Consider the following 12,522-nt stretch of genomic DNA (forward strand, 5'->3'; position numbering starts at 1 on the left):
ATTCCATGAGCCTCCTCCCTATTTGTAATCAGCTCTTTCTCCAGTTCCTAACATGTTTCTTTCAAGTGTGACATTCCTCTTCGAATGCAGTGCACTTTGTAAGGCTTGTCACTGGGGAAAGCAGTGAAAGTGATTAAAAATGGGGAATGTGAACATGCATTATTCCCATGATCTGCTCCTTAAGTAGATAAACATTCTCTTCATTTAATTGGTAAGAAAAGTCACAAAAGGTTGTGAGGAGCTACATGGCAATTTATTTGCAGCACAACTCCTGACCCTGGAGTTACATGCTCTAATTCAGTGCTTGTTTTGCATCTCTCGTTTCTGTACTAATCTCATGGAGTGTGGAGAAACAAATGACCCTGTCAGGGACTCATAAGAAAACCATACTTAAAAGCTTCCTAGTTGAGCTTATAACCCAGGTCATGGATACTAAGGAGTGCCTGACAACTCCAGTCAGCTGACCCTGGTAAGTACCAGCAGAGTCTCTGTGTGACACACCCCTGTTTGGCTGTTGGAGTTAAGGCTATTCGCTGTGGTACATCTCTGTACTTGGCTTCAGAATGTCAGAAACCGGCACATGAGGCTAGTCAATAGCCAGTGGTACAGCAGTTGTTGAGTAAATGGGGAACCTTGCAGAAAATAGATTGCAATTTATATCTTTATAAATGCAAGGGGGAGCTAAGAATTATTCTGTCAGTTTCTGTAACTGTTCTGAGCAGTTCAGCATACTCAGGGCAACACTGGCCTGCTCTAGCTGCTGAAAGACAGGACCACTCTCTGTCCAGTCCTTTGTGCTAAGATTTTTATTACAGCATTTTAATTTTACTACACATTTATTATGTAATTTATTAGGATCTATAAGAAGAAAAAAAGGTATATAGTGGTATAGCAGAACTGCTCAGTAACTAATTTAAATAAACTTAAACTGAAGTTATGTTGTTTTGTTTCATTTTTAGAAGGGAAGCATTATTTAACTTGGGTTTTGCAACACTCTTTACATTTAATAAAAAACTACATATGAACAAATATTTTCTCGATGTCTTTGTAAATATGTAGAAATTTTGGGTATGTTAAAAAAAAAAAAAAACCAACCAAACCACAAGAAGCCACCTAATTAAAGAAATATTGTAATGGTGCACCACTTAAGCAGAGCACTTCAGTGTCTTGCAGTGTATGTGGTTTTACCCCCCAACCTGAGAGGTTCTTTATAACACAAGATAAGAAAGAGAGAAACCATTAATAGGCATTAGTTGTTCTGTCTGGGTCAGATTCTGAATGTACTATATGTGGGATGGCAGTGATTCTTCACTGTCTTCCAGTTCCTTGGGAAAGCTCTTTGGCATGCTGAGGGGAAATCTGTAACTCTCTAAAAATCTTGATCATAAAATAACAGGTCATACTGAAAAAAAAAGATATATAAACCAAACCATTTTAGTATACTGAAAAAAGTAGTATATAAACCAAACCATTTTAAATAGGCAGGTTATGCTCTTGGTGTCCAGTCAGACAGGTAATTCTGAATGCATAGTCAGTAGAGTGACTTTTTTAAAGACTTACCCTCTTCTGCATTTGGAGACGTCCAGAATCTAGGTAACTGAAGAAAAAAGGGATTTTGAAGCTAAAAGTAGTTGTGTTGCAGACTGACTGTTCTACTGTGCTCTCCCCTAAATTTGTAGAAATAGTCTTCTTCCAGCCTCCCAGCTACAGATTTCAATTAGAAAATTATAGTGTCTAAATATATCTGCTTTTATATTAGTTTGATAACAAGTTATTCTTTAGATTCTGTCCTAGATTGCTTGAATCTGAGCGTGCTTAGTGGAAAAGGGAATTAGGGGAAGCAGAACACCTGAATGTGGGGAGCTGCGATATTCTAAAGCGTGTGCGAGGGAACCATGGAAATAATATGGATCGCTGTTGTTGTGGAAGAGTGCTGTAGTGGCAGGGTGAAAACTTGCATGGGAAGTCTTTAATGTTTTGTCACATTTATGACAAAACTAAAAGTAAATATTTCTTCATTTACTGAGTGGTGTACTTTGCTTGCTGCCATTTCCCCTCGTGCTCGGGGAAGGCAGTAGTTCCTGCTTCTCCATATAGGTATCAGCAGGTTTGCCGTTGTTTGGTTTCCTCCAGTGTGGTTTTCCTCCTAGTGTTTCGTTGTTTGGTTTGGTTTTTGGTTTGTTTTTTTTTTCCAATAATATCTTTTCCATAATATACTTAGACTTTCCACACTTCTTTTCTGGCTTTTGTCTTAGGTTTTGGTTGGGTTGGTTGTTTTTTTCTCATCTCTCTGCCCTTTGAAGCACAGATAGAGATTCACTCAGGAGTTTGTAATGCTGATCCGTGTTCATTTATAAGCTGCTCCATGGTAACAGATGGTGGATACCTCCAACCCAAGGTCCACCTGCACAGGTGGCAGACAAATGGAGCACGAACAACTACCAGGAAGCCTGACTCAACAATAAATGCTTTATGACCAACTAGCTGGGCTCTTGAACAGAAATAGGAAATATAAAAATTAACAACTGCACTTCTTTCTTCTTAGATCAATTAGCTCAGCTGTTTTAGGCAGATCAAACCTTCTGGGCCTTCTGAGCAGCCAGGCCTTTGTTTCAATAACTTTCCACTCATGTGATGAAACAATTTCCACAAAACTTGATTGGTTTATATAGTCATATCAGTTAATATAAAACATGTTTCTCTCCTCAAACCCCTTCTTACTTGTACCATTATAACTGTCAAGATAATAATTATGATGATGATAATAATAATAATGCTATTTCTGACTCTTCACTCACATGCTTCAAGGGCACATTTGATAATAAAGAATTGCATTAGCTGAAATCAAGGAGGAGAGTCTCAGCTTGCACAAGTAGTGAAAAGAATTTGCTGTATTAAAGCAGATTACAAATAGGCAAGAGGATCATTGTACAAAATGCTGATTTTCTCATTAAATCATATCTACACTTTAATATAAGGATAAATACAAGAGGATATGTAGTCTCATGCTAAGGCTGAGGTGCCCAGGAGGAGGTTTTAACTTTCATCCTTACCTTAACTTATTGGTTAGATATCTGCAAGGGTTTCTGTGTCCTTCTCTAAGAGTCTTTACACTGGAAGACGCTGACAGAGACTTTACACTGTTGGACTTGGTGGGACCAACTGTCTTCAAACAATTATTTTTTCCAAGAATTAAGCTGAAAAGAAATCTGCCCTTCCAGCTCAGGGATATTCCAAATCTATAGAAATTCACAGTTCAGTGGCTGAAACTTTTGAGTTGCTCACCCCATCAGCTCCATCTTCTCAGGTCTGCCTCCACTTCTGCTGCCCTTTCGCAGATTTTCCTCCTACCACTGTAGACAACTGCTCTTCCTGCATGATGGTGTTTTACTTACAGCACAGGAATATTCTTTATTTTGTTTTACTGCAAGGATTTGCATTCAAGCCTGCTGCTTCTATGCCAGCTGATCCTTAATGCTTTGAGTATTAGGTAGTAATACTGCCATTGGTAATTTGATTGGGCTCAATGTCTGCCCTTTAAGTCCCTGCAGAACTGATGGAGTGAAGAAATCAAGTAGTTTCATGGTGAGAAAACAAAAATGACCTCTGACTTTTAAGGATCTTTGAAACTGCTAAAGTGATACTGAAACTAAACAGTGAAATCATACTGTAAAAAGTTGCTTTGTTTAGGTTTTTGCACAAGCTCTTAGACCTCATGTCTGCACCAGATATGGTGATCATATTTCCAAATGAAAGACTGCAAGGACTTCAGATTCTTTCTTCCTATAATTAAGAGTCATAAGTATAAAGGGAATACTAAATCAAAACCACTTGTCTTTTATGAAGCAGCTGTCTGTGAGGGTACTCTTGAACCAAAGTAACATGATCCTGGTTCACTTATAAAACAGAAGTCCCTCCCTGGGTGGGCAACCAAGTGTTTCATGAAAGTCTGGAAGAGGAGAGTCACAAGAGTAGCGCTTCCACAGTGAAAAATAAGGTGATAGGAAAGACTGAATGCTCCGTGGACTTGCACTACAGACCCTTACATTTCTGTATTCATTCCTGTAGCTGTGATGGCGTTTTGCTCTGTGTCCCTGATCACAGAATAAGCTGAGTTGGAACGGGCAGGGGTCATCAAGGTCAATGTCCAGCCCTGCACAGCACCATCCCCAAGAGTCACACTGTGCCTGAGAGCATTGTCCTAATGCTTCTTGATCTCTGTCAGGGTTGTTGCTGTGACCACTGCCCTGGGGAGCCTGTTCAGTGCCCAAGCACTTGGAGGAGGAAGCTTTTTCTGATACCCAACCTACACCTGCACTGACACAACTTCAGGCCATTTCCTTGGGTCCTGTCGCTGGTAACCAGCACAGAGAAGAAATTGGTGTCTGCCCCTTCTTTTTCCCTCATGAGGAAGTTGCAACTGCAAGGAGGTCTCCTCTCAGTCTCCTTTTCTCCAGGCTGAACAGATCAAGTGCCCTCAGCCAGTCCTCATATGGCTTCCCCCTTCACCGTTTTCACTGCCCTCCTCAGGACATTCTCTAATAGTTTAATATCTTTATTATATGGTAGTGATCAAAACTGCACACAATACTCAAGGTGAGACCACCCTAGTGCAAAGCAGAGCAGGACAATCCCCTCCCGGCCCAGCTGGCAGTGCTGGACCTGGTGCCCCCAGAACAAGGATTTCCCTCTTGGCTCCAGGGCACTGGTGACTCAGCTCCAACTGGCCCTCGACCAGGACCCCCAGGTCCTTTCTGCAGCACTGCTCTCCAGCATCTCATTCCCCAGTCTGTCCATACATCCAAGGTTGCCCCATCCCAGGTGCACGATCTGGCACATTCCCTTGTTGAACTTCACATGGTTGGTGATTGCCCAGCCCTCTAATTTGTTGAGCTCTCTCTACAGGGCCTCCCTGCCTTCAAGGGAGTCTGCAGCTTCTCCCAATTTTGTATCATCTGCAGACTTGCTTAGTACCTCTTCCAGTCCTGTGTCCAAGTCATATATGAGGATGATGAAGAGCACAGGGCCTAAAATGGATAGATCTGTATTCACATACTGTTGTTACTGGTTCCTCTAAATACTTGTCTTTCCCTATATCCAGGGCGACAACTGTTCGTTACAAAGGCAGAAACCTGCGTATCAAAGCTCCCATGTGCAGGGCTTTGAAGAAACTCTGTGATCCAGATGGTGAGTAAAAGATGCTGGAACATGAGGGTGTTCTAGAAGACGGCTGGAAGCATAGAAAGTGAGCAGGCTTGTTCTGGTGTGTCCATCACTGGCAGGGAAATTTGGGCTGTTGCATGTTTGTCCTGGGCATACTATTCTGTCTTGGCCTGTTTGCTCGTGTAACCCCAGTAACTTCCAACTCACGCAGTTTTCTTACCAGCTAACTTGAAAAGGAAATACCCACACCAAACCAGTTCATTGCTGCTTTCACTGTATGTGAAGGTGCTAGTGAATCAGCAATAGTATAGTGTTTAGCATTGAACATTTTCAAATTTTTTACCTTCTCCTATTCAGCTATGTATGATTTCATTTTGGGTTTTTTGTTTACTTCCTCATTCCCAAGTATAATCAGGCTGTTCAAAGGTCTGAAATACTGTACTTGTTCAAAGTTTCCAGACATCTGATTTTTGACACTGCTTGCTCAAGTGGAATCCCCAGTACCACTACAGTGTCCAAGGATAAGAACATATTGAAAGAAAAGGTAATTAAGGAAGCAGGCTCCACTGGTGAAGCTGAGCTGCCCAAGTTGTCTGTAGGTGATGGTGTTGTCTGATCTTTTGTATTGTGTAACTGAGCATACAGTGCTGTGACTGAGTTGTCCTTGCTTTGACCCTTTGTGCTTCACCTCCATTCAGGTGTGAGTGATGAAGAGGACCAAAAGCCAGTCCGACTTCCCCTCAAGGTCCCTGTGGAGCTGCAGCCACGAAATAACCATGCATGGGCTCGAGTACAGAGTCTTGCCCAGAACCCACGGCTTAGGTAATAGAGAACTGATTGTGGTGCTCAGAATAGGGGAACTGATGAGCAGCATCCTAGCCCTTCCTCTTTCTTCAGGGTTCTCTTTGCCAGTTGGGCAGTTTATCTGTGATAACGCAGTTGTCCTAAGTGTACTTAGTCTGAAACCTTTGTCCAACCAGTGCATGGTTTGTAAACATGAGTTTTCACGTGGGAAAATTAGATTACCATTGTTCTTTATATCTTTTCATTTTAGTTATGAAGGAGTTACTAGCTACTAGCTTTGGAGATGAGTATAGTGTCAATGTGGCACAAACTACATCAGGGCAGAGGGCAAGTAAAATGGAGATAGTAGCCTTGGTTCTACAAAGATTTGTATTGCATGTACCATAGAGAGAAGGGAATATACAAAGGGGTCAGAGGTGCCTGCACCAAGGCTCTGAACATTTCACCTGCACCCAATGATTAAAGTAGCATGGAAAGTGTTTGTAGTTTCTGCCTTGCAAAACACTGTTGGTGCAACTGTTCAATGTCATCAGTGGCTGTTCATCCTGGTCCTTACATCTAATCCAGAACTTGGAACAGTAAACATGAGGCCTTTGTGATGTTGAGTTGTTGTTTCAAATGCAGCATTTCAGTGTAGTAACCAAAGATCATGATAAAAATATCCATTCTCTTCTCTGCATTAGGTTTATTTAGTAAAATGCTTTCAAAAAGTGTTTGTCTTTTGTGCCCTTTTTTCTCTTTCTTTTTATACTTTATTTAGTAGCTTCATGCTTTGCCTGCACTTTTGCAGTTCAGCTAAGTCCTGCCATCTTTTCCTATCTTCTTCCATCTGGAAAAAAGTAGTTTCTTGAATCATGGCAGTCAGGTTTATCTGACAGGCTTTTAGAATGTGTGAGTTGCCACAGTTGAGAGTTAACCTAAATTTTAAAGTTGTGGGATAACATATGTTTTTTGTTGTGGCCTTTTTTCTTAGTGCTTGGGAGTGTTCTTTGTGCTGGCATTATAGAATGCCAGTTTATTCCTTAATTCTCCTTCTAGTATCAAGGTTAGGACTTGGAACTTCTGCTGACAGTTGTTCTCTGTTCCTTTGCTTTGCTTCTCTTGTGTACAGGATGATTGTGGAGTTACATCGGAAGGTCTCCAGCCTCCTTGAATTCCTGAAGCAGAAGTGGGCTCTACATGAAGTGCGGGTTGTATCCTTTTCCTGCTCAGTCTGTTCCATGTGCTGTGTCCTGGGAGAAATTTGCTTCCTATTCCAAGTTCAGTTTTGCATCAGAAAAGTGAATCTACTTCATAAATATACCAGTCCCTGCTTAGTAAAGACACAGATAAAGTCTCAGCATCACTAGTGGAAGCTTTTGTGGGAGATCCCATAGTGTTCTGCTTTTACCTCAATTCTTCTCTGTTATGATCCCATAAAAGTGAGTTAAGAAAAAAATTATGTTCCTGCCTTTATTTAATTTCCTCAAACAGTGATCTTAGTCTGGTTCATTATCATTGGGTGACCCTAGTACAGCCAGGATAATAACTGGCAATTCTGTTTCCAGTTTCAGCCGAGAGATTAAGGACAGATCTTTGCACTTTGTGCAGCTTCTCCAATGTAGGCTTAAGCTTCTTGTCGAGGTAGCTGCTGCTACCTGCAGTGTATCTCTGCGCTGGCTGAGCCATACAGCAGTCAGGGTGTCCCTGCCTCTGAAATTTGATCCACGCAATAGAAAGATTTGTGAGTTAGCAACTGTTCTGTTCTGAAACTAGTCCTTCTGACTTGTAAGTTTTATCCTCTTCTTTGGCCTTTCATTCAGGCTTTGCTGTTTAATTTGTGAGCCTGGAAGAAGCAGTGGCATGGCACTTGAAATTCTGAAGGATGTCAGAGTGTGTAAGGTGGAGTTTGCTGCACTCATGAGAGGCTGCTTTGCTGTGCAGTGCTAGAGGTTTTGCTGGGTTTTGTTGGGGTTTGTTGAATGGGATTTTTTTTTTTTACGATTACGGTGGTATGTGAAACAGAGAGGTAATTTTGTTCGGAATGGATATTTGGGCTTGTAGCAGGTCTTCACTGCAGTCTCTATCACCATAAAGGACCTAATTTCAACCTAATTCAGTTGTCTTCTCTATAATCTGTGTGAATAAAGAACATATCCGTGATTAGCTAGGTTTTCTTTTATTTTCTTTTTTTTTTTTTTAACTTGCAAAATAAGCTCCCAGGTGCTTTTTTGGAAAGGGCAGATGACTGTTACATTCTTTGACACATCTTTTTTTAGCGTAAAACACTTGAAGAACAGCAACTTCGAGACTCCAGAGACTCAGAAACAAGAGGCAGCTTCTCAGAGGAGAAAGTGATGCTCCATCTTTTTCCAGGGGAGAACTGTACCATCACTCCACTGCCCGGGGTAGCCAGAGTGGTCCACTCCAAGGCCTTCTGTACCGTGCATTGGCAGGAAACGGGCAAATGCAAACAGAACACAAAAGACTCTCACTTACTCCCCCCTGCCCAAATCCTTGGCATACAGAGTGGTCAGGGGACAGCAAGGGGCCAGCTGAAATACCTGCGGGGGATGGAAGGTAAGGCTGTGGGAAGGGGAGAGAGCACTACAGAGCCCAGCAGGACCTTGCAGCCTACAGCTGAAGTTTCTGCAAGCACTGAAGATGGTGCCCCAGAGCCTGTGGAGGGAATAGCCTCAAATCTTGGCATCACTAATTCGCTCCAGAAACCCCCTTCTGGACTTCAGGATCCAGGAGGGCACCAGGAAAAGCTGAGCTCAGTGGCCCCCTGCATGGAGGTCAGGGAGGCCCTGGCTAGCGAGCAGGCAGGTGTGCTACCCTCGTGCAGCACAGAGTGTGCCTGCAGCAAGATCCCTGATGTGGAGGAGCTCTCTCTGCTCGATCCATTCCCACGGTACATGAAGTCCTGCCAGGACCTAATTGTCCCAGAGAAATGTTCCTGCACAGACAAACTGCCTGGGAAAGACTCTGCTTCAGCAGCTGGTAATGCTTCTCCAGTGGCTTTTCCGAGCAGGAGGAGTGCAGAGACCTCTGACTCTTGTTCCCAGCTACTGAGAGGTGGTGTGGCTTCCCCTGGCAGCAGCAGATGTGAAACTCAGGCCAGCCACAGCCAGGGCCAGCAGCTTGATGCTTGTACCAAGGATATCACAGATGCAGTAATGGAGGATTCTCAAGAGAAGCTGGGCTCCTCGTTTCCGCCTCCACCTCAGGGACAATCCAGTACAAAGTCTCTCAAGGATGACCCAAGTCGGCTCTCCCAGCAAGTTAGAGAGGAAGGATGGAGTCTGCGAACCTCTGAGAGCCTTACTCTGGCTGAAGTCTACCTCATGATGGGCAAACCGAACAAGCTGCAGCTGGAATATGACTGGTTGGCTGTCTTGGAGCCAGAAACCCAGCATGCTAGAGAGCAGACCTCTGAGTCAAGTGCTGTCCCTGCATGTCCTACCTTTCACAAGCAGAGACTCTTGAATTGCCTTCTGAGACTCATCTCTACTGAGGTCAATCCCAAACCAGTAAGTAGCTCTTGTTCATGCTCGAGATACTAAACTCTAGTTTCATTTGGGCAATAATTGCCCAGTTGTGCATTCACAATAGATCAGTAACTAGCCATGTCAAGAGCTCTGGAGATTCCTGTGCTTAAATTATACAAAAACCACCACACAAGACAGCTGGCTACAGAGTGGACTTTGCTTCAATATGCTTTTTACACTTTTAGCTTCCGGTTTGCTGTGAGTCTCATTGGTGTTCCAGTGAACATTTAATGTGATTGCTCAAAAGATCAGTTGTGAGGTGAGGGGCCTTCTGTTCTCTCTCAGATTCATGGAACCTTAGAACCTTCCCAGGTTGGAAGGGGCCTTGGAAGATCATCTAATCCAACCTTTTGTGGGAAATGGAGCCTGGATGAGACATTATTGCTCATGAAAACAGCATTGGTTTTCAATGTTTAAGTAGCTCAAATTACACAGTGTGAGAGTGAAAACAATGTATTTCCTCAGAATAGCAGAGTCAATAGAACTGTGCCTGCCTCAGTTGATTTGTGTAAAAGTTCCCAGACTCCAAGGATACCTGTTCAATAGTCCCAGTCCTTAGGCGAACCTTCGGAAATGAACTTGCTTTCCTTCTTGTGCTTTGTAAACCTGTATTTAAGATTTGCCCCAGTGATACCTGGGCAGCCAATTCCACCTAGTGCAGCCAATTGAAACTTAGTAAAATATCTTTTAAAAAGACACAGAGTTTAGCAGATCTGCTCAAAGGCCTCTGGTAGATATGATGAGCTAAAGATTCTGTTCCACCCAGGATGCAAATGTATCACTGTTCCCAAACACAGCATTCTTTAATCCTTGTTTTTTGGTGATTTAACTCCACTCAAAGTTCCTTTTGATTCTGATTCTACAGACATGGAATGAAGAATTTTATAAATTTAAACCCATCTCTGTTCAGATGCAGCTCCAGATATAGACTTTGTTTAAACTGCAAAGGCCTTTGGTCTGACATCTCACAGATCTGGGCTACTGTCTCCTCTTTGGCATCTACTTTTACTTCTGGTGACACAGGTGACAGCTAGGCATGACATGATGAAACAATCAAAAGCTATAAAGAAGGACATCTCTGAGACCTGGGGGAAGAGGAATTGAAGAGGGTGGAGAAAACAGCAGTTAGGATTTGCATGTGTGTTTCTGTCACTTCCACACTCGTGGCTGTCTTATAGTAGCATAGCACTACTGAACAATAAAGGAGCTCTTTAAGGGTATGTACTATATTGTACATTGCAGCAAAAAAAAGGAACACAACCTTTAATTTGTCAAATACTGCTTTATTCTCACTGTTTTTCAGAAAAACATACTCTCCTTGAAACATGAACATTGTGGCACTGATATTGCAAAGGCCAGGAAGATATTTACAGCCTCACTGAAAGCACAGTAGATGTCTTGAAAGTTGCATTTCATCAAATAATGAGAGGAACTATGGTATTTTTGCCACAGGATATTTTAAGAGGAAGGATTGATTGTGTGCATGCCTGCTGCTTTCTCCAGATAATCTGTAACAGCCAAAGCAGCCAGCTGTTCTGTGGTTCATTGTTTAAATGAAAATCATCAGCATAAAATAAACTGTGAAGTGGTATTGCAGTTGAGTGGTGGGTGTAATTTTAAGCCTGTGATTGCACATAGATTCCTTAAAAAGGGAGGGTTTTCTAGAAAACAGTTTAAACAATTTAATGAAACAACTGGATAGGCCTGTAAAATTATTGAAGCGCATGTGTCTCTTGTTAGTGCTGTGTTACAGTGTGAAAGAGAAGGGAAGGGAAGAAATTCAAAGCTCTACTTGATTAGAATTAAGAGAGAATTAAAATGTTTTTGTCCAGATGTATTTCTCACCAGAGCTCTCTGTATGGAGTTTATGAAAAATAGCTTTGCACTGAATTAAAACCAACACCATTTTTTTTCTCTTTCTTTCAATCCTGTGGTGATCCAGCGCGTTGCATGAAGCTGGTTGAGTGCCAACCCAATTGTAACATAAATTAATGTATTGAATTGGTGGCATCCAACAATGCTAAATGGGCAGGAAGGTAATTTCAGCTACCCCTCACACCCACTAGGAGGTATTGCTTACAGTACTTTAAGATGTTGTAGTATATCAGATTTTAATTTTAAGTCTTCCTAAGTACAGTGAGTTTCACAATACATTTGTTGTACAGCACAGAATGTTCAATTAATGTGCATTTTCAGACGCCCGAGATGAGCTCCATTGCCACATCACCCATCAAGCCTGCTCAGGAGGAGCAGGCCCTGACCCCCCCGGGAAAGGTAATTGCCATCAACACCCGGAGTCCCGGCTGCGCACGGAATCAGTCTGCCCTTCGCAACAAGACTTTTTCTCCTGGTGCTGCTTCCAGCTCCTCAGGTGAGTATTCCTAAAAATCCACTTGATGAAATCAACTCAGCAATACCTCACACCATAATGAGAACTTCCCAGAGATGGAACACTGGAAGGAGAAGTGCTCTTACTCTTAGGAACTTCACTGTCTGAGAACACTGGTGTGTGCTAGTTTGCTTTAGAATTGTCCTAAGTCCAGTGCTGCTTTGAATCTTGAATAACAATGCATATCAGTAATGCAGTTCACAATCCAGAAGAACTCTCCTTAGTCACTCTTAGAGAAGATGCTTGGGTTTTTTTGGGAGCTGTGTCGTGGTTTAATCCCAGCCAGCAACACAGCCCCATGCAGCTGCTCAGTTACTCCTCTCTGGTGGAATGGGGTAGAACTGAAAGAGTAAAACTGAGAGACCTCATGGTTTGAAATTAAAACAGTTCATTAGGGAAAGCAAATGCTGTGCATGCAAAGCAGAGCAAGGAATTCATTCCCTGCTTCCCCAAGACAGCAGGGCTGCATCATATGTAACAGTAACTTGGGAAGGCAAATGCCCTCACTCTGAATGTCCAGCCCCTTCCTCCTTCTTCCCCCAGCTTCTTATGCTAGGCATGACCCCCCCATGGTGTGGGATTTCACTGTGATCAGCTGGGATCAGCTGTCCTGGCTGTGTCCCCTCCCAGTTCCTC

The 12,522-nt window shown here is 42.7% G+C and overlaps 1 protein-coding gene across 4 annotated transcripts in view; it reads left to right on the forward strand.

The window, feature by feature from the left end:
• Positions 1–12,522, forward strand: part of CRAMP1 (cramped chromatin regulator homolog 1) — a 49,217-nt gene that overhangs the window by 21,243 nt on the left and 15,452 nt on the right. For all 4 annotated transcript variants that reach the window (XR_014616553.1, XM_084216690.1, XM_084216688.1 and 1 more), the window contains exons 7-11: positions 5,102–5,187; positions 5,862–5,985; positions 7,079–7,160; positions 8,226–9,479; positions 11,694–11,868. Coding sequence is in view for 3 of the 4 variants with exons in the window: in XM_084216690.1 (XP_084072816.1) it covers positions 5,102–5,187; positions 5,862–5,985; positions 7,079–7,160; positions 8,226–9,479; positions 11,694–11,868 (1,721 nt within the window). In the remaining variant the exon portion in view is untranslated. The remainder of the gene's footprint in view (positions 1–5,101; positions 5,188–5,861; positions 5,986–7,078; positions 7,161–8,225; positions 9,480–11,693; positions 11,869–12,522) is intronic.

The sequence above is a fragment of the Fringilla coelebs genome, assembly GCF_963513975.1.
Source record: "Fringilla coelebs genome assembly, chromosome: 16".
Lineage (NCBI taxonomy): Eukaryota > Metazoa > Chordata > Aves > Passeriformes > Fringillidae > Fringilla > Fringilla coelebs.